The sequence below is a fragment of the Crotalus tigris genome, unplaced genomic scaffold (genome assembly GCF_016545835.1).
Source record: "Crotalus tigris isolate CLP2741 ecotype Arizona unplaced genomic scaffold, ASM1654583v1 scf7180000020015.175477, whole genome shotgun sequence".
NCBI classification, from domain to species: Eukaryota; Metazoa; Chordata; class Lepidosauria; order Squamata; family Viperidae; genus Crotalus; species Crotalus tigris.
The window spans coordinates 40,330-63,379 of NW_024097818.1; the positions used below are offsets into that span (position 1 = coordinate 40,330).

The 23,050-nt window shown below is 40.5% G+C and overlaps 1 protein-coding gene across 3 annotated transcripts in view; it reads right to left on the reverse strand.

Annotated features, from left to right (window-relative positions):
- Positions 1-11,326: 11,326 nt before the first annotated feature.
- Positions 11,327-23,050, reverse strand: part of LOC120318037 — a 116,029-nt gene continuing 104,305 nt past the window's right edge. For 2 of the 3 annotated variants that reach the window (XM_039365230.1, XM_039365229.1), the window contains 4 exons: positions 17,119-17,292; positions 16,235-16,467; positions 15,671-15,777; positions 11,327-14,755 (listed from right to left, as the gene is read on the reverse strand). In XM_039365230.1, coding sequence (XP_039221164.1) covers positions 11,373-14,755; positions 15,671-15,777; positions 16,235-16,467; positions 17,119-17,292 — 3,897 coding nt within the window. In that variant the 3' untranslated portion in view covers positions 11,327-11,372. Of the gene's footprint in view, positions 14,756-15,670; positions 15,778-16,234; positions 16,468-17,118; positions 17,293-19,652; positions 19,712-23,050 lie in introns of those variants that run through there. The other variant, XM_039365232.1, reaches the window with a different exon arrangement.

A 23,050-nucleotide genomic window follows, 5' to 3' on the forward strand; every position in this document is an offset into this window, starting at 1 on the left:
GTTCTGGGGCATTGGAGTCATGCAAGTTCACTACCCAATCCGCAGCTGGTCCATCCAGGGCAGATTGCACGATCCGGATGCGGGCTTTGTCGCTGGGAATATCCTGCCCATATTCCTCCATGTAGCTGAGGACTTGGGTTAGGAAAAATCCCAAGCGTGTTGGCTCCCCTTTGAATTTCACTTCCAACGGTGGACGTCTTGGAATGGATTGGTGCCTCTGTTGTGGGTGGTAGTGCCTTCCGTCCAGATTGCCATCTGTGGTCCGGTAGGGGGTGGGAGCTCCTGGATCAGTAGATGTCCCTGGGGTTGCAGGTTCCACGTCCCCCTCGGTGTCTCTCCCTTTGCGGCTCCAGGAACTGGGGCAGCCGTAGGGTTCAGTATTCTCCTCTCCTAGGGAGCTGAGAGTTCTCTTCATCAGGTCAATAGCTTTCTCTAGGATCCAGTCTGAGTACGGTGCCCAGCTTCCTCCCTCTTCACTTGCGTGCAGGGATTTCTCCATCTCCTGCTTCCATTCTGGTTGCTTGGTCCCCCGTCTCAGGGTCACCTTTCTTGATTCCTTTCCCCACTCACTTTTCTTTCCAACGCCCATCGACCAGCGAGGCTTGTGGTCCTGTGTCTCCACCACTTCTTCTCCTGAGGAATCTGGCCTCTCGGATCCCAACATCTGGCAAGGTTCCAACTGGGTCAGCGGCTCTCTTTCCAGGGAGTTTTCCCCCTCTCTTGCTCCATTGTCTGACATGGTAAATTTTTGCAAAATCCCCCGGCAAGGGTCTTCCTTCCAGGTGGATTAATTTTGCAAGTCCTGTCTAATGTAAGGACCCACCCCACTTTGCATCTTAAGAAGACAGAACTCTTGGAATAATTCTTCCAACAGGAATCCTTTATTAAGAGAAAATGGTTGCAGGCATGCTAGACAGGACTTGGGGTTCAAGCTCTCCCATTCAAGGTTTTAAGGGGTTCCCCAGTAGTCCCACCCAATCAACCCCCCTTCCAGTGATAGTTTCAAGTATCACAATTCCATCCCCTTTCTTCTTCCGTCTGGATGGAGACTTCAGATAACTACATGAAAGGCAATTACTCTTCTTTGATATGTTAACGCTTAGAGGCCACAATAAACACACATTCAGTCCTTTGAAGTGTGCTGAAGGAAGTGAGGGCCATAAAGCCCCTTTGCTCTCCCCCTTTTCTCCCTCTTATGGCAGAATCCAGAGAAGGCAGAATTGGGAGTTTCTATGTTTGATAATTAAAGATGAAATATAATTGGATTCTGACACCTTTCATATTTGAGGTTAGTTTCACATTTTGAGTATTCATGCTTATTTGCCAACAAATGCGATATAGGCTCAGGCCTAACTTTTGAAGGAAAGGTAGGATACGGAAAACACATGTTTTTTCGGTTTTGTCAAACTGTCGGGAACCTGAGTATATGCATACTTTTCACATTTGAGTTCAGTTTCACATTTTTTCATGCTTAATTGGCTCTTTGCCAACAAATGTGATATATGCCCAGGCCTAACTTTTGAAGGAAAGGTCGGATACGGAAAACACATGTTTTTTCGGGTTTAACAAACTGTGGAGAACTTGAGTATATGTATACTTTTCACATTTGAGGTCAGTTTTACATTTTGAGTTTTCATACTTAATTGGCTATTTGCCAATAATTGTGATATAGGCCCAGGCCTACCTTTTGAAGGAAATGTCAGATACGGAAAACACATGCTTTTTCGGGTTCCCCAGCCTGTGGAGAACCTGAGTATATGCATACTTTTCAAATTTGAGGTCAGTTTCACATTTTGAGTTTTCATGCTTACGTGGCTCTTTGCCAACAAATGTGATACAGGCACAGGCCTAACTTTTGAAGGAAAGGTAGGATACAGAAAACACATTTTTTTTCGGATTTGCCAAGATGTGGGGAACTTCAATATATGCATATTTTACACATTTGAGGTCAGTTTCACATATTGCTATTTGGCAATAATTGTGATATAGGCCCAGGCCTACCTTTTGAAGGAAATGTCAGATACGGAAAACACATGCTTTTTCGGTTTCCCCAAACTGTGGGGAACTTGAATACATGCATACTTTTCACATTTGAGGTCAGTTTCACATTTTGAGTTTTCATGCTTAATTGGCTATTTGCAAATAATTGCGATATAGTCCCAGGCCTACCTTTTGAAGGAAATGTCAGATACAGAAAACACATGCTTTTTCGGGTTCCCCAGACTGTGGAGAACCTGAGTATATGCATACTTTTGAAATTTGAGATCAGTTTCACATTTTGAGTTTTCATGCTTAATTGGCTATTTGCCAACAAATGCGATATAGGCCCAGGCCTACCTTTTGAAGAAAAGATCGGATAAGGAAAACACGTTTTTTAAGGTTCCCCAGCCTGTGGAGAACCTGAGTATATGCATACTTTTCAAATTTGAGGTCAATTTCACATTTTGAGTACTCATGCTTAATTGGCTATTGGCCAAGAAATGCGATATAGGCCCAGGCCTACCTTTAGAAGGAAAGATCGGATACGGAAAGCACATCCTGTTTTGCGTTCCCCAACCTGTGGGGAACCTGAGTATATGCATACTTTTCACTTTGAGGTTAGTTTCACATTTTGAGTTTTCATGCTTACTTGTCTCTTTGCCAACAAATGTGATACAGGCACAGGCTAACTTTCGAAGGAAAGGTTGGATATGGAAAACACATGTTTCTTCGGGTTCCCTAGCCTGTGGAGAACCTGAATATATGCATACTTTTCGAATTTGAGGTCAGTTTGAAAATCTGTTTTTTCATATTTAATTGACTATTTGCCAACAAATGCGATATAGGCCCAGGCCTAATTTTTGAAGGTAAGGTTGGATCCAGAAAAGGTATGTTTTTTCGGGTTCCCCAACCTTTACCGAATCTGAATATATGCATATTCATATTTATGGTCAGTTTCAAATTTGGACTTTTCATGCTTAATTGGCTATTTGCCAACAAAAGCAAGATGGCCCTGGACTAAATTTTGAAGGAGAGGTCGGATCGGAAAACAGATGTTTTTTTGGATTCTCCAACCAGTGGGGAACGTGCATATATGGATACTTTTTGAATTTGAGGTCAGTTTCAAATTTGGACTTTTCATGCTTAATTTGCTATTTGCCAAGAAATGCAAGATGGACCCTGGCCTTACTTTTGAAGGATAGGTTATATCTGGAAAACCCATGTTTTTTCAGGTTCCCCAGCTTCTGGGGAACCTGAATATATGCATACTTTTCAAATTTGAGGTCAGTTTCACATTTTGAGTATTCATGCTTACTTGGCTCTTTGCCAACAAATGTGATACAGGCCCAGGCCTACCTTTTGAAGGAAATGTCAGATACGGAAAACACATGCTTTTTCGGGTTCCCCAGCCTGTGGAGAACCTGAGAATATGCATACTTTTCAAATTTGAGGTCAGTTTCACATTTTGAGTTTTCATGCTTAATTGGCTCTTTGCTAACAAATGTGATATATGCCCAGGCCTAACTTTTGAAGGAAAGGTCGGATACGGAAAACACATGTTTTTTCGGGGTTGCCAAACTGTGGGGAACTTGAGTATATGCATACTTTTCACATTTGAGGTCAGTTTCACATTTTGAATTTTCATGCTTAATTGGCTCTATGCCAACAAATGCGATATAGGCCCAGGCCTACCTTTTGAAGGAAAGTTTGGATACGGAAAACACATGTTTTTTGGGGTTCTCCAACCTGTGGGGAACCTGAGTATATGCATAGTTTTCATATTTATGGTCAGTTACACATTTTGAGTTTTCATGCTTAATTGGCTTATTTGCCAACAAATGTGATATAGGCACACGCTTAACTTTTGAAGGAAAGGTCAGATATGGAAAACAGATGTTTTTTCGGGTTCCCGAACCTGAGGGGAACCTGAGTATATGCATACGTTTCATTGTTATTGTCAGTTACACATTTTGAGTCTTCATGATTAATTGGCTTATTTGCCAACAATTGTGATATTGGCACAATGTTAAATTTTGAAGGAAAGGTCGGATATGGAAAACACATGTTTTTTTGGGTTCCCCAACCTGCGGGGAACCTGAGGATATGCATACTTTTCATATTTGAGGTCAGTTACACATTTTGAGTTTTCATGCTTAATTGGCTCTTTGCCAACAAATGTGATATATGCCCAGGCCTAACTTTTGAAGGAAAGGTCGGATACTGAAAACACATGTTTTTTTGGGGTTGCCAAACTGTGGGGAACTTGAGTATATGCATACTTTTCACATTTGAGGTCAGTTTCACATTTTGAGTTTTCATGCTCAATTGGCTCATTTGCCAACAATTGTGATATTGGCACACGCTTCACTTTTGAAGGAAAGGTTAGATATGGAAAACAGATGTTTTTTCGGGATCCCCAATCTGTGGGGAACCTGAGTATATATATACTTTTCATATTTATGGTCCGTTACACATTTTGAGTTTTCATGCTTAATTGGCTTATTTGCCAAAAATTGTGATATTGGCACACGCTTAACTTTTGAAGGAAAGGTCAGATATGGAAAACAGATGTTTTTTCGGGTTCCCCAACCTGTGAGGAACTTGAATATATGTATACTTTTCGAATTTGAGGTCAGTTTGAAAATCTGTTTTTCATATTTAATTGACTATTTGCCAACAAATGCGATATAGGCCCTGGCCTAATTTTTGAAGGTAAGGTTGGATCCAGAAAAGGTATGTTTTTTGGGGTTCCCCAACCTTTACCTAATCTGAATATATGCATACTTTTTGAATTTGAGGTCAGTTTCAAATTTGGACTTTTCATACTTAATTGGCTATTTGCCAACAAAAGCAAGGTGGCCCTGGACTTACTTTTGAAGGAGAGGTCGGATCGGAAAACAGATGTTTTTTTGGATTCCCCAACCAGTGGGGAACCTGCATATATGGATACTTTTTGAATTTGAGGTCAGTTTCAAATTTGGACTTTTCTTGCTTAATTGGCTATTTGGCAAGAAATGCAAGATGGGCCCTTTCCTGACTTTGGAAGGAGAGGTCGGATCCAGAAAACACATTTTTTTTTTTAGGTTCCCCAACCTGTGGGGAACCTGGATATATGAATACTTTTGTTATGTGAGGTCAGTTTCAAATTTTGACTTTTCATGCTTAATTGGTTATTTGCCAACAAATACAAGATGGCCCCTGGCCTCACTTTTGAAGGAGAGGTTGGATCTGGAAAACCCATGTTTTTTCAGGTTCCCCAGCTTCTGGGGAACCTGAATATATGTATACTTTTCAAATTTGAGGTCAGTTTCATATTTTGAGTTTTCATGCTTAATGGGCTATTTGCTAAGAAATGCAAGATGGGCCTTTCCTAACTTTTGAAGGAGAGGTCAGATCCGGAAAACATGTTCTTACGGATTGCCCAACCAATGGGGAACCTGAATATATGCATAGTTTTTGAATTTGAGGTCAGTATGAAATTCTGATTTTCATGGTTAATTTACTATTTGACAACAAATGCGATATAGGCCCAGGCCTAACTTTTGAAGGAAATGTCGGATATGGAAAAGACATGTTTTTTTTGGGGTTCCCCAACCTGTAGGGAACTGGAATATATGTATAGTTTTTGAATTTTGGTCAGTTTCTAATTTTGACTTTTTATTGGCTATTTGCCTACGAATGCAAGATGGGCCCTGGCCTAACTTTTGAAGGATTGCTCAGATCTGGAAAACAGATGTTTTTTTGGATTCTCCAAGCAATGGGGAACCTGAATATATGGATACTTTTTGAATTTGAGGTCAGTTTCACATTTTGAGTTTTCATCCTTAATTGGCTATTTGCCAACAAATGTGATATAGGCCCAGGCCTACCTTTTGAAGGAAAAGTCGCATATGGAAAAAATATGTTTTTTCGGGTTCCTCAACTTGTGGGGAACCTGAATATATGGATACTTTTTGAATTTGACCTCAGTTTCAAATTTGTGTCTTTTCATGTTTAATGGGCTATTTGCCAACAAATGCAGGATGGGCCATGGCCTAACTTTTGAAAGAGAGGTTGGATCTGGAAAACCCATGTTTTTTCGTGTTCCCCAACCTGTGGGGAACCTGAGTATATGCATACTTTTCAAATTTGAGGTCAGTTTCACATTTTGAGTTTTCATGCTTAATTGGCTATTTGCGAACAAATGAAAGATGGACCCTGGCCTTACTTTTGAAGGAGAGGTTGGATCTGGAAAACCCATGTTTTTTCGCGTTCCCCAACCTGTGGGGAACCTGAATATATGCATACATTGCGAATTTGAGGTCAGTGTCAAATTTGGACTTTTCATGCTTAATTCGCTGTTTGCCATCAAATGCAAGATGGGCCCTGCCCATCTTTTGAAGGAGAGCTTGGATTCATAAAACACATGTTTTTTCAGGTTTCCCAACCTGTGGGGAACTTAGATATATGAATACTTTTCGAATTTGAGGTCAGTTTCAAATTTTGACTTTTCATGCTTAATTGGCTATTTGCCAAAAAATGCAAGATGGGACCTGGCCTAACTTTTGTAGGAGAGTTTGGATCCGGAAAACACATGTTTTTTCGGGTTCCCCAACCTGTGGGGAACCTGAATATATGCATACTTTTCGAATTTGAGGTCAGTTTGAAAATCTGTTTTTCATGTTTAATTGACTATTTGCTAACAAATGCGATATAGGCCCAGGCCTAATTTTTGAAGGTAAGGTTGGATCCAGAAAAGGTATGTTTTTTTGGGTTCCCCAACCTTTACCGAATCTTAATATATGCAAACTTTTTGAATTTGAGGTCAGTTTCAAGTTTGGACTTTTCATGCTTAATTGGCTATTTGCCAACAAAAGCAATATGTATTAAAAGATGTATTAAAAACAAAACAGTGATTCCTGGGTAGACTCATGTTAAACAATAAAATATACGAACACCAGGAAGTTATAAAACTATAAAAAGTTTTAATAAAACCAGAATAAAACCAAGCCTTCGCTGGCATCTGCCAGCATCATCAGGGTAGTCTCCAGTCGATGGGAGAAGCTATTTATAGATGTGGCGTTCTTTGCGCCCGGCTTCTTGACCTCGTCATGGGTCCCAGCCAATCCACCTGCGTTTTGATCGTAGTTTCTGTGTTGCAAGCTGTAATTTCCTCACTTTCCTTACTTGTGCTGGTACCGCAGCTCTTCCTCCCTTCTTTGCATAACTGTAAGTCGGGGGGACTCCTTAATTCCACGTAATTAGATTTGCACTTTCTGTGTTTATGTTGTTTATTCTCCTTATCCTCCTTCTTGGTACTCCCTATTTCTGTTCTCCCCCTATTTCTTTGTTTACAATCCTCTTTCAAAACTATATCCTCATTGTTTGTCTCTGTAGCCCAATATTCCATTGTGTTTACATCATCCTGTTTCCCGATCCTTCGTATCACTTTATTAACTCCCCTTTCTATTTTCTCTTCAATGGGGGTGATTTTAACACCCTCTCCAGAATTCATGGCGCCCACAAATTGATTGCTGACCCCTTTTTCCGAGGGGGCTGTCCCTTCACTGTTGTTTGTGTATTCGCTCATTACTCGGGGGTATGCAATCTTCCTTAAAAGGAGAGTGGCAGAATCCTTACGGTCGTGACTTGTATCTCCTTGTGCATTCCTACGGGGAGTCGTTCCTCTCAAATGTCTGTAGGAGCATGTGGAAGTTCTAAGATTATAGCGAACAGGCTTCTCATCTCCCCGTTGTTCTCCTGCGTTCCCAAGGCAATAACAGCTCAAACGGGAAATGTGAAGTTAGTTGCAGGATCGCCGGTGGAATTACACATGGCATTCCAATAGTTCGAATCATGATTGTTTAATAACCCGAAGTCTATACCAGATCGCTTTTTTGTCAAACTCCTCGCTGTTCCTGGGGAGACCCTCAATTCATCAGCACTTGGCTTTTGGTTGTCAATCCATTCCTGTGTCCATGGGGGAGGGGCATATGTTTCAGCAGGTGGGGAGTTACTCTGCTGCTGATTATTCCCTGTCTGGGTATTTCCAAGGCTCGTCTCCTCCGTCAACCCTCTTTGCCGAAGGCACGTAATGTTACATTGTTTTTCTCCGGAGGGACGGTCGTGCATTGCCCACGCTCTTAATGTTACATGCGCTGGGCATAGGTCCACATGTCTGTTGATGGATTCTTCATTGGAGAGCCACGCCTCTTTAAGGAGCCGGCCCCCCTTCGTGCTGTCACTGGCCATCACCTGCACGTTGCTAAAATCAAACCTATGCCCAGATGCGCCCCGATTTGGGAATGCTGGTCGCCTCTCCTTACCGCCAACTTATGCTTTTAATAAAACTTCTGGTTTTATTAAAACTTTTTATAGTTTTATAACTTCTTGGTGTTTGTATATTTTATTGTTTAATATATATATATATATATATATATATATATATATATATATATATATATATATATATATGTAGGTCTTTGGTTGTTCGGGTTTTCTCCCGCGTAAAATTGGAAGTGTCTTGGCGACGTTTCGACGAAGTCCCATTCGTCATCTTCAGGCTGGTGTTTTCAGCTTCGTGCTTTGAGCAGCTCGAAGCTGAAAACACCAGCCTGAAGATGACGAATGGGACTTCGTCGAAACGTCGCCAAGACACTTCCAATTTTACGCGGGAGAAAACCCGAACAACCAAAGACCTACATACAAAGCGAAAACCTCAGAAAACAAATATATATATATATATATATATATATATATATATATATATATATATATATATATATATATATATATATATATATATATACATACATACATACATACACACACACACATTAAAAATAAAAGTAAAAATATGACTCTTGGGAATATCCATACTATTAAAACAATGATCACCAAGAGAATGCTTTAAGAGAATAAAATTGGCATAGGGCCAGGTTACTTACAGGACCGCATTCTGCCGCACAGCTCCCAGAGACCGGTGAGGTCCCATAGATTGGGCCTCCTTCAGGTCCCGTCGGCCAGACAATGTCGGCTGGCGGGCCCTCGGGGAAAGGCCTTTTCTGTGGTGGCTCCAACCTGGTGGAATCAGCTTCCCCCCGAGGTTCGAACTACTCCCACACTGCCGGCCTTTAAGAAGGCCGTTAAAACCCTCCTGTTCCGGCAGGCCTGGGGCTGATGTCCCCGGGGGGCCGGGATATGATCGGACTCACGGTATGACTGCTTTATTTTATTGTTTTATCATTGTTTTAACTTTGTACGCTGCCCTGAGTCCTTTGGGATTGGGCGGCATATAAATACTGAAAATAAATAAATAAATAAATAAATAAATAAAATTACATACACACACAGGTAAAAAAAGGATATATGCAGTGTTATCTTCATTTTAGATGTCAAAAGGGTCTCTCTTTCTCTGTGTGTCTCTTTCTCCCTCCCTCTCTATCTGCCCTTGGTCTGCCACTCCTCTTCCCCCACTCTCTTTCTTTCTCTCTCTCTTTCCTCTCTCTCTCTCCCTCCCTCTCTCTTTCTCTCTCTCTCCCCCCCTCCTATCTGCTGCTCACCTGGCAAGCTTCAAGCTGTTGTCCAACAAGCTCAGGGGTAAGCAATCTCATCTCTTTTATGACTCATGGACTTCAACTCCCAGAATTCCTGAGTCAGCCTAGCTGGGCTAGCTAGCTCTCTCCTGCCCTTCCTGCTTCCTGCAGAGACGCAGCAAAGGGAGGAGCTCCGCCCAGTAAGCTTTTCAGCTCCTCAGAGAACACTGTGAGTGCACTCTCTTTTACACATACATACATACACACACACACACACACACACACAAAAACACAAAGAGATAAAGAGAGAGAGAGAGAGAGAGAGAGAGAGAGAGAGAGAGAGAGAGAGAGAGAGAGAAAAGCAGGGAAGCGCAATTGCCTCTCTCTGTCTCTGTCTGCAAAGGCAGAGGAGGCTGGGAGCCACAGGGGAAGGCTCAAAGAGCTGCATGCGGCTCCGGAGCCACAGGTTGCCGACCTGTGCCCCAACCTGTGGGGAACCTGGATATATGAATATTTTCTTATGTGAGGTCAGTTTCAAATTTTGACTTTTCATGCTTAATTGGCTATTTGCCAACAAATACAAGATGGGCCCTGGCCTCACTTTTGAAGGAGAGGTTGGATCTGGAAAACCCATGTTTTTTCAGATTCCCCAGCCTCTGGGGAGCCTGAGTATATGCATACTTTTCAAATTTGAGGTCAGTTTCACATTTTGAGTTTTCATGCTTAATGGGCTATTTGCCAAGAAATGCAAGATGGGCTTTTCCTAACTTTTGAAGGTCAGATCCGGAAAACACGTTCTTACGGATTCCCCTAGCAATGGGGAACCTGAATATATGCATAGTTTTCGAATCTGAGGTCAGTTTGAAATTCTGATTTTCATGGTTAATTGACTATTTGACAACAAATGCGATATAGGCCCAGGCCTAACTTTTGAAGGAAATGTCGGATATGGAAAAGACATGTTTTTTTGGGTTCCCCAATCTGTAGGGAACCGGAATATATGTAAAGTTTTGGAATTTAGGTTAGTTTCAAATTTTGACTTTTTATGCTTAATTGGCTATTTGCCTACAAATGCAAGATGGGCCCTGGCCTAACTTTTGAAGGAGAGCTCAGATCCGGAAAACAGATGTTTTTTTGGATTCCCCAAGCAATGGGGAACCTGGATACTTTTTGAATTTGACCTCAGTTTCAAATTTTGTCTTTTCATGTTTAATGGGCTATTTGCCAAGAAATGCAAGATGTTAACAAGTGCGAGATACGCTCTGGCCTAACTCCTGAGGGAGAGGTTGGATCTGGAAAAGAAATGGTTTTTCAGGTTCTCCAGCCAGTGGGGAACCTGTATATATTTATACTTTTCGAATTTGATGTCAATTTCAAATTTTGACTTTTCATGCTGAATTGGATATTTGCCAACAAGTGCGAGATACGCTCTGGCCTAACTCCTGAGGGAGAGGTCGTATCCGCAAAACACATGGTTTTTCGGGTTCCCCAACCTGTGGGGAATGTTAATATATGTATAGATTTCGAATTTGAGGTCAGTTCAAAATTTTGACTTTTCATGCTTAATTGGCTATTTGCCAAGAAATGCGATATAGGCTCAGGCCCAATTTTTGAAGAAAGGTCGGATCCAGAAAATACATGTTTTTTCGGGTTCCCCAACCGGTGGGGAAAAGTATATGCATACTTTTCTTATGTGAGGTCAGTTTCAAATTTTGACTTTTCATGCTTAATTGGCCCTTTGCCAACAAATGCGAGATGGGCCCTGGCCTAACTGTATCCGATACACTAAGCTGCCAGGTTTTCAAATAATTAAGTTAAATATATTCTCTGGATACCGTGAAAAAGTTTTATTTATTTGATTTGCATTTGGATAAAAAACTATAATGAAACCATGAAAAAAATCCTAGTGAAAACACAGTAGAATGACATAAGGACAGATTTATTTGCCCAGCTGTTGCCTCTGTCAGGAACAGAAGTAAGATTATATGTCATAGCATTAATAAAGATGTTAGTTGTCACATCTCTAGAACTATCATGGTTTGGGCCTCCAGGAACATCATCTTCATTGCCCTTTCCTGGGAGATGAGTTGAAATAGTACTTTTGCTACTTCCAGAAGTTGGTGGTGTAATCTTCTGAAAAATATTTTCAGTGGCATCATCATGGCTGTTGCCTAGAGAACCATCGTGAACATGTGTTGCTTTGTCTTCAAAGTTATGTTTGGTGCTACCCACGGGAATAGAAACTGTAGCATCCTTAAAGAAGTTTATTGTATCATTAATAGGAATATTGCTAATTATATCTCCAGCACTGTTACCTGTAAAATCACTCAGAATTTTTACGGAAGCACCTCCATGAATGGGAGTTATAACTTCTGTTGAAGGTGTGGCATCTTTGAATATATCATTATCAGAAGCAATGCTAGAGATGGTAGTTTGAGAAGTGTTGCCCATGATATCTCCAGGGATGGTAATTAAAGTGTCTATGTAGTCATTACCCCTAATATGATCAGGAATGCCTATAGTAATATTGCTTGAGAAACCATCCAGGAAGAGAGTAGTTTTATTTTCAGTATTATTGATATCACTGCTAAGAATGTGAACTGTGGAATGTTCAGGAATGGTGCCTTTAGATATATTAAGTGTGAGATCACTAGAAATATTACTGCTACCACTACCAACACTAATTGTGGCACCCCTATGTGTATAAATAACAGAAGCTCCACTGTTGCTAATGACACTTCCCAGATTTTTGTCTGTACTAGTACCTCCAGGAATGTAAATAATTGCACCTCCAGAAATGTTGCTCATTGTGCCTTCATGGATGTTGACCGCTTTATGATCATATCCCATTGCAACTTCTTTGGCATTAGATGTGGTGCTTTGAAATATATTTCCAGTGGTACTTTTGGAGATAGGGGTTGTGGCTCCTCCAGAGATGTAATTCATAGTCCCATTTCCAGGGCTGTGAGTGATGGAGATTTGGGGTGTGTTTCCTGTTGCATCATAAGTTTCAGGGACTTGAATTGTATCACCTCCATTAACATTACTTATGATCTCATCAGATAGGTTGCCAGTAGCCCCATGAAGTATATTATGTGTGAAACTCTTCAGGCTGGGAATATATTCACCTTCTGTTGTACTTCTAAGTACTGAAGCTGTAACACTTTTAAGAATGTTGATTGTGGCATTTCTTACTATCTGAAATGTGATACTACTGGGAAATTTACTAGTAATTCCATTAAGGCTGTGAACTGATGTACTGGTATCTTCAGGGACATTGTTTATGATACTACCAAGCATATTTGTAGTAATGCTTTCAGGAATGCTATCTGCTACATCTCTGGGACTGTTGCCCATTGTATCAATATTGCCCTGTGTGTGAATAATGTTTTTAGGCATATTGTCTGTGGCATCTCTAGTGATATGAGTTAGGTCATCACTAGGAATGTTGCCCAAAGCATTGTTTTGAGAAATGTTACTAAATACTTTAGAGATATAGTTGGTTATAACATCAGGCCAGTTACTATCAGTTCCAAGAACATATGTTACATCTCTAGGAAGATTGCTGGTGGCAGCTCCATCTATGTTGCCTGTAACCACACTAGACATTTTGATTGTGGCATCTTCTGGGATGTTAGTTACAATACCTTTCAGAAATTTGCTATTGACATCTTCAAGTTGGTGAACTGTGAGTCTTCCAGGCTTATTTCTTGGAGTATTTGCAGATGTATTGCGTGTGCTTCCTAAGGCATTTCCAGGGATATGACTTCTTATGCCTGTAGGAAGATTGCCAGTGACACTAGCTGTGGTGCCTTCATTTTCATTGCCTGCTGTACCTCTAAGATTGTGAGTTATGTTGTTTGTAGGGAAGTTAGTTACAGCATCTCCAGGTATGTGAATTGTGGTACTTTCAAAGGTCATGGCATCTCCAGGGATGTTGCTAGAACTCACACTAAGAAAATGAGCTGTGATGCTTTCTAAGATTTTACCAGCTGTGCTTCCAAGTATGTTTCCTGTAAAAGTCCTGGGAATGTTGTCAGCAGCACCTCCAGCTGGGCTGCTCCTGGAGGTGTGACTTGAGATAACTCCAGGCATGCCCATGGCACCACTAATTCTAGGAGGTGTAGAGTTTTTAAGGATATATTTCATCACACTATGAGATACTTTTTCATTCTTGCTGTCAAGAAAGTGAACCACATGTTGATTGACAGTAACACCTGCAGGGATATGAGTTTTGGCAACTTCGCGGATATTGCTCTTAGCATACCTAGAATTGTTTTCAGCAGTAATTCCTAGAGAGTATGTTCCACTGTCCATTAGGACATTTTCAGTGGTATATCCAGGAATATGAGTCCTATCAATCCCATTGAAGTTAGCTGAGATACTTTCCTGGACACGATAAGTAGAACCTCCATAGTTATGTGGTGTGGTGCAAGTTGAGGAATTGCCATAATTGTTATCTGTGCCACTAACAAGAATGTTGCTGTTGTCATTTGCAGGGATATGTGTGATAGTATTTTCAAGTTTGGTAATATCATCTGGGATTTCACTAGCAAAACTTTTAGGATAATGTTGAAATCCACTTGTGATCTTTTCAAACATTTGAACAGTGGACCATCTAGGGTTATGACTGGCAGAGATGTGATGCATAGCACTTTCCAGAAGATTTCCTCTTCCAAGGATATCACTTGAATCACTCCTGGATATTTGAGTAACCCTTTTAGGGATCCATCTGCTAGCCCTTTTATGTATACCAGCTATAGTAGTTCTAGAAATGTCAGTTCTGGAACTTCCAGAAATGTGCCTGCTGGTCCTTCCAAGGCCACGAGCTGTGATATTTCCAGTGAAGTCACCTGTGGTGTTTCTAGTAACATCATTTGTGGCATCTCTAAGGGCATTAGTTCTGGCACTTAGGGGGCTGCTAAACCTGGGAATTCCAGAGATATGAGTTGTGATACCTTGCAAAATACTCTTTGTGGCACCTCCAGGGATAGGAATTGGTTTATTTGTCACATTTTCAAAGAAACCACTGGTGTTTCTAAGATTATGAATTGTGGCATGACCTGTAGTGTCCATTTCCCTGTTTCTGAGCGTATTACCTGGAGAACCTTCTAGGTTTTGTTTAGTAGTAGTAGTACTACTACTAAACATAGTAGTATGTGATTTGCTAGTCGGATGGGGAAATGTCCCAATTCTGTGCTTGCTGTGTGTTTCATCTTGATAGCTGTACTTTGTCATCTTTGCAAGGATATGAGTTGTTGCTAAAATCAAATTGAAATAATATTAAAAAACACTGTTTCAGTTATCAATATCTAGAACAAATCATGCCTCTCCTGTGTTGCTTAGAAGCTGGGCTTCTTTTCTCATAGAACACCCAGAACGGTGTTCCGGCACCTTTTTCGGATGGAACCTTGTAGGGTAGGCAAGGCGGGTTGTATGACGTGTGTGAGTTCCGGCACCTTTTTTTTTTTTAAAGAAAAAAAAGCACTGCTTAGAAGTATTAATAATGGGAGACCGTTTGGTATAGTGGTGAAGGTGCTGACATAGAAACAAGAGACTGTGAGCTAGTGCTGTCAGAAGAGTTTCCATGGAGCACTGCTACCTCCTCACAAGAAGTGGCACCTATTTATCTACTTGTATTTGCATGCTTTTGAACTGCTAGGTGGGCTGGAGCTGGGGTAAGGATGTTGTTCTTGGGTCTCAAACCTGGGCTGCTGGCTTTCCAGTCAAGAAGCCCAGTATCTTAATTGCTGAGCCATAGCACCATCCCTCTTAATAGAAAACAATACACAAAACCCTGGAAAACCTGCTGCACTTTTGCATTTCACAAAATAAGAGTACATCACAAAACTCCAAGAGAAAAATAATTACAGAAATCATCTAGCATTCACAAAGCTGTTCCAAATGTGGAATTACCCTCTGGATAATATGTAAAAACTACAAATCATGTTTCTTTCACTATTTTACCTCATTATTTCATTTGGCCAAATATTGTGATTGGTGATTTTTTCCAAGCAAGTCAGAAAATGGCACATTGAGCACATTATTATGAAAGTGTGATAACCCTCCACAGTTCATTAAATGCATACTGCAGAACCTCAAATTTGTGTTATATCCAAATTAAATTATAATATACAAGTAGATTATAATTATAATATACAAGCAGAAAAATCTACCTTTAATATTAGGATGTTGTCTTCCAGGAAAGCATAGAGGTTTGACCTTGTCAAGTTCTTCCTGTTGTTTGATAAGACTAGGATGAAGAGCAGTGATAGCCTTCAAGCTGATACAAACATAGAGCAGAATTTTAATATCAGTTCTTTCAAGGAAGTTGATCATAGGAAATCTATATTAAATTATGCCTTAGAAAAAGACATCAGCATTTTGGTGATTCATGACTCAGCTAACACATCCTTAGTCCTCATTTATTTCATGCATGTAAAAGTATAGAATAAGTACTGATTCCTGACCCAACAAAAGCTTTTAATCTACCCACCTTTAGGCTGCTGTCTTTCACAGGACTTCACTATGTACTTTTAGAATAATTACCCTGAATTCTTCTAGGGCCCAGAATTTGTGAATTCCTTACCAACAAATTTATTGGCCTTATTCCTATAAACTCCTATGTCACATAGTAAAGTTATTCTACATTGTTCATATTATAAATTGATCTAATTAGCTATTAACCAATTGTATATCCCGCTCAGCCCTGGTCCAGAAACACTTCATTGTTGACTCACATAGTGTAGAGATGACATGGCAATTTGGGAGCCATTTGGGAAAGGTGGACTGTCCTGGGCAGGATGTTGGAAAACAAAAGGAAGTAGGCTTCTCTCCACTGGGAAGAGTTCATTGAGCTACCTTCTTTTTTGAGGAAAAATAGTGCATTTTCCAAGATTTCTTGCTGGATTTCAACAGTGAAGGCAGGAGAAGATTGCCTACATGTTGATGGACCGGCTGTGACTATGGTGTCCTGAACAAGAAACATAACTCAGTTTGCAACATCAAAAGGAAACACTCTAGTTGCATTCCCAAATGACATGTAAAATTAGTTATATAGTCAGCATTATCTATTAAATTGCAATACGCTTTTAATGGGTTTCTCTGAGATTCTAGGTAGGAATACAGAGAGGAAAAAAACTTCTGCATGGTCACATTTTGGTTCTGCATGGTCACATTTTGGACCAACTCTGAGACTCTGGATGAGAAACTGTAAAAAGAACAATGGGAAATTTTGGTTCTAAAAGTTACATAACTTAAAGTTACATTTTAAATAAAATAAAGTGAGTATAAGGGTCTCAGGTTTCATCCATTAATATGTAAATGATGCTTAGCAATTGTAACAACTCAGCAGAACACTTCTCTCATTGATGTATTAAAATACATTTGTGTTTTTAAGGATACTGCTGCTGGAGTTCTTAAATTCTCACTGTTCAGGAATACAGCTTTTGCTGTACTATAAAAAACACAAATCACAATTTGCTACAACAGACTAGTCAGATATTAAGAAAATTCATAGATCATAATATGTATGGATGGCTGAGTAGTCTTTTTTGAGGGCAACAATCCAGGCTGAAGAAATAGTGGAAAAGGAACCATCCCAATCTCAAGAATCAAAGCTTACCTGGCAAGGACCCCTTTGGAGCCTGGATAGATATTCATGGAGAGAGTAATAATTGGTAAAATTCTTGATCATTCCAGTGGTATGCCTGGCTAGAGTGGCATTCTGCAACATCTGAGCGATATTGGTAAAGTCAGATGCTTCTTTAGGACTGATATAAACAGGAGATTTCTCCACCTGCGGATTAATTACAAGGAATTAATCTTTCTAGCTTTTTTGTACCACAAGATTTGGTTCCACTGAGTTATATCACTTTGGCTGAAAAACAGAACCAGTTCACATATGCAGGATGAAGAATACACTCTAATCAAATGGCCAATATGAGACTGACATTTTTGATTGTGGCCATGACAGAATGTTCCCCTTGGTACATTGTTAAGTAAGCTGGGCCATTTTTTTTTGTCTTACTCCATAAATGAGCTCAGAAAGCAGATGGGCAAGAATTATCTTTTAAAAATATGTCAATAAGCCATATAATGTTAAAGAAAAAATTATGGGGTAATTAATGGATATCATGGAAGGAAGAATAGAAAAATATGGAGAACTATGGTAAAAGTGGTGGTGCAGATTGGATTTCAGTTTTTCTTTATGCCTTTGGCATATTACTTTCTACTGCTAAAATATTGCTTAATGATGGATTTACATTGCCTAGAAATACCTAGAATGAAGCAAAACTATTACTAGAAGCCAACTTGTCTTTGTCAAAAACAGATTATGCTAAATAAAATTGTTTGATATAGTTATAGTTTATTTAGATTTCAGTAAAGCATTATCAAGCAGATTCCTAACAAACTTAGCAGACAGCTTTATCTCCCAAAAAGTAGAGAAGGGAACTAGGGGATCAGCCATATTGGACTTAATTCTCACTAAGAGAGATGAAATGATAGAAGGTGTTGAAGCCACAAGAACCTTGGGTGGGGAGTGATCATACAATATTGGAATTCAACATTATACAAGCACAAGCAACAGAACACAGTCAAACTAGAGCCTTGAACTTTAAGAGAACTAATTTCAATAAACTTAGAGCTTGGTGTCATGCCTCCATCCAAGCATGACTCTGAGGAAGACATGGAGTTCCCTGTTGAGGCCCAGGAGGGGCTGTCTGTGGCTTCGGAGGACTGTGGGGAGGAGCAGGCTGAGGCAGGCCAGGGCCCTTCAAGTTTGGAACAGGGAAGGCAGAGTTCAGGTGAAGAGCAAGGCCCCTCCCCACCTGATCCTAAAGCAAGGAGAGCAGAGAGGAGGGAGGGAACAACGGAGGCAGGCTCACTTGCTCGGGAGGAGAGTGTCCCGCCCCACTCCACAAGGCACACCTGGGGAGTAGGATTTAAGGAGATGCTGTGGGGTGGGGATTTGCCGGGAACAAACGTGAACTCTTGAGATAGTGTGCTTTGTAACCTGGACACTTTGTATTCTGGACCAGTTTGCTTCCTGCTGACCTTGCCTTGCAGTTTGCAGTTCGCAGTTCACAGGTAAGCTGGGAGTTAAAAGGATTATACGTTTGCTTGTTATCTGTCTTGCTTTAAGAATAGTGTAAACTTCCCTGGCTGTTTTGTTTGAACTCGTGCCAGCATATGTGGGGGCTGTTGGGTGAACATTGGCAGTGATTAAAAAGACTATTGCTCTGGCCAACTGATTGCTTTGCCTCCGTTCGGGGCCTTGGTTCATCACACTTGGGAAGAATTCCATTGATGAGAATCCTCAAGAGGAAAACAAGAAGTTTGGGAAATTTTGAAAAGTGAGATTATAAAAGCCCAGTCTAGCACAATACTAACAAAGAAGAAAAATAACAGTTCTCAAAAGAAACCAGCATGGCTGCATAAAGAACTCTCTGATAAATTGAAAGACAAAAAGGACAAGGGACATGTAACTAAGGCAGAATATCAGGAAATAGCCTGAGCCTGAAAAGGAAAGCTAAAGTGAGGAAAGCTAAAACTTAAAATGAACTAAGGCTTGCGACAAAAGTAAAAAATAACAAAAAAAGTTTCTTTCAACATGTAAAAAACAAGAAAAAAAGTTAAGGAAATAATTAGTCCATTAGTGGGAGAAAGTGGCAAGAACAAGCAACAGGGAGAAAGCAGAACTATTTAACTCATTTTTTACATCCGTCTTTACACAAAGGGAAAAAACAGTCCAACCTATCAAAAACAGTACTGCAAAAAATCAGATTAGAAACACAAGTTAAGATAGGCAAGAAAATGGTAAGTGAGTACCTGTCCATCCTAGATGAGTTCAAATCACCAGGACCAGATGGATTACATTTAGTGATGGGATTCAGCCGGTTCACACCATTTTGGCAGAACTGGTAGCTAATTTTTTGTTGCCAAGGCCCAGAATGGCCTTCCGGAAGTGGCATCCACACAGAGAACTGGTTGTTCACATATTTCAATCCCACCACTGATTATATCCCAAGGTTCTGAAGGAACTGTCAGATGTGATCTCAGAACCACTGAACTATATCTTTCAAAGATCCTGGAGCACTGGGGAACTACCGGAGGATTGAAAAAGAGCTGATGTAGTTCCCATCTTCAAAAAAGGAAAAAAAATGGATCCAGGAAACTACAGACCTATCAGCCTGACGTCAATACTTGGGAAGATTCTAGAAAAGATAATCAAACAATGAATCAGCAAACACCTAGAGGCAAACAAAGTCATTACTAAAAGCCAATATGGGTTTGTTATTGCATTCTTTGACCAAGTGACAAAATTAGCGGATCAGAGGAATGCTGTGGATATAATTTACTTGGACTTCAGTAAGTCCACAACCTACTACTTGATAAGATAGAAAAATGTGGATTAGACAGTATCACCATCAGATGGATTCGTAGCTGGCTGACCGGCCATACTTAGCGTGTGGTCTTCAATAGAACTGCATCTCCATGTATAGTGGGGTGCACCAGGGCTCTGTTCTGGGCCCAGTACTCTTCAACATCTTCATCAATGATTTGGATGAGGGGATGGATGGGGAATTCATCAAATTTGCAGATGACACCAAGCTGGCAGGAATAGCCAGAAGATAGGCTTAAGATAAAGAAGGATCTTGACAGACTTGAACACTGGGCGCTATCTAACAAAATGAAATTCAATGGTAAAAAAAATAAGGCTCTACATATAGGCAAGAAAAACCAAATGTACAGTATAGGTGGTACCTTGCTCAATAGTAACTGTGAGAGGGATCGTGGAGTCCTAGTTGGCAATCACTTAAATATGAGCCAGCAGTGTGCTTGTCAGAATCCAATTATATTTGACTTCCGGTTCTTGTTCGCAGTGTCACTAGTCATACAGGGAGACTTCTCTCCTCGTTGACTAGGTTTCCCTCTGTCGGTGGACCTTAATATGGGCCAAAGTCGCCCTGGAGGGTGCGACTTCCATCGAGGAGGCTGATGTCCAGCTGCAGAGGAGCGGCGGATCCTCCAGCTGTACGGACAAATCTCTGAGGGCCGATGGAGAAGAAGATCGGCCAGTAAAATGGCCGATCGCCCTGCCGCTTCAGACCATAAGTCAGATAACATCTGAGCTTTGAGTGTCCCCGTGGTGAATCCAGGTGAGAATTTCTTCTTGTTTTTCTCTCTTTTCTGCTTTTTTTCATTTGTCTACCTGTAAGAGCTTTTGAAATTATTTCCCTGGCTTGGAAAGGTGGCTTCTGCTTTTTTGGGGAAGAAAGGCATTTTACAAAAACTGAAAGACTATATTTTACTTTTATTTGGATACTAAAAAGGAAAAAAGAAGGAAAAGGTTTTCTCTCTCCTTTTTTTTAAGAACTCTACTATTTCTATTATATTTCTATTATATATATATATATATATATATATATATATATATATATATAATAGAATATATTATATATATATATATATATATATATATATAATATATATATATATATATATATATATTCAATGATGCAATCTTCGATCTCCAGGAAGAGTATACTCCAGTTATTTATTGTTAAAACAACATTTAAAACAATAAAAACATATACAAGAATTAAAACAACTTAGCGTTCGCTGGTCCTCTGCCAGCATCCTCAGAGTGGGGCTTAGGGGGTGGGAAGTTCTTTTTATCCCCTTGCTGATCCAATTGCCTAGGCAATTGGATCAGCAATTGCCTACCAATCAGCAATTGGTAGGCAATTGGATCAGCAAGGGGATAAAAAGAACTTCCCACCCCCTAAGCCCCACTCTGAGGACGCTGGCATGACACAAAATCAGCAGGGCATTTTGGATTTGTAAAAACATTACACTTAATTAAACGGCAATTTTGGTGGCCATCCATAAAAAAGGACATAGAAAGTTACATGGCCAGCTGCCCAAAGTGTGCAATTGCAAAGAGGTTGCAAGGGAAATCGCCCGGACTGTTACAAACAGTGGCAAATTCCTCAGCCCCCTGGAGGGAAATAGCCATGGATTTTATAGTGGAATTACCAGAAAGCAATGGGAATACTGTTGTCTGGACGGTAACGGATTTGTTTTCCAAACAGATGCACTTTATCCCTTGCCAAAAGATTCCCACTGCAAAAGCCTTAGCGAAACTTTTCATCCAGCATATTTAAAGATTGCATCGGGCACCCCATGCATCATATCTGATAGGGAAGTGCAATTTACATCTGCATTTGGAAGGAATTTTTATCTCTCTTAGGGACCACTCAGGGACCGACATCTAGCCATCATCCACAAGGAGATGGACAAACAGAAGGTTGTCACTCACTACTTGAGCAATATTTAAGATGCTTTATTAATTTGAAACAGTCAGATTGGATGGACCTACTCCCTTTCGCAGAAGTTGCCTACAATAACGCAGTCCACTCCAGCACAGGTTACACTCCTTTTCAAATAGCTACCGGTCAAAGTTTCAACCCCAAACGAACCGGCGATCCCATCACTGAAAGAATGGATGGAAAAACTACAAAACACCTGGCCAATAGTTAGAAAAGCACTAGATGAAGCTAGGCAGGCATACAAAGCACAAGCCGATAAAAAGGGGTTGAGCTTACACTATTCATTATAGGAGAAATGGTGTACTTATCTACAACATACCTAAAGTCCCTACAACCTTGTAAAAAACTTGGACCAAAATATATAAGGCCTTTTCCAATTAAAAGAATCATAAACCCAATAACAGTAGAATTAGAATTACCCAAAAATCTCAAGCAAATACACCCAATTTTTCATTGCAGCTTGCTGAAAAGAGAGCATCAGTCATCATTATGGCCAAAAATCCCCCCACCACCTCCAATCATGGTGGAGGGTGAACAACACTTCGAGATAAAGGAAATCCTAGCTTCTAGGAGATATCATGGAGCAACTCAGTACCTAGTAGCATGGAAACACCTCCCTGCCTCACAAAATGAGTGGGTCCATAAACGTCATATCAGAGCCCCAAAGCTATTAAAGAAGTTTCACAGAGTATCCTAACAAACCTGTTTGTTTTCTTTTCAGGTGGATCTCTCTTATTTTTAAGGGGGCAGGATGTCAGAATCCAATTATATTTCATCTCTAGTTATCGACTATGGAAAACCCCATTTCTGCCTTCTCTGGATTCTGTCATACTACGAAGGGGAAGGGGGATGAGCAAAGGGGTTTTATGGCTCTCACTTCCTTCATTACAACTTCAAAGGGACTGAATGTGGATATCACCAAAAGGACTGACCATAATAGGGCCCATCATCTTTCACCTACTCCTCTCTGAAGTCTCTCTTCCGCCAGCCGTGAAGAAAAGGGGGTGGAAATGTAACACCTGGGATTGTCGCTGGAAGGATGGTGGGGTGGGGGACTGCTTGGGAACATTTAAAACCTTGAATGGTAAGGGTGGCCCTCAGGTCCTGTCTAGAATGCCTGCAACCATTTTCTCTTAATAAAGATTCCTGTTGGAAGAGATATTCCAAGAGTTCTGTCTTCTTAAGATGCAAAGTGGGGTGGGTCCTTACATTGCTGCAGCT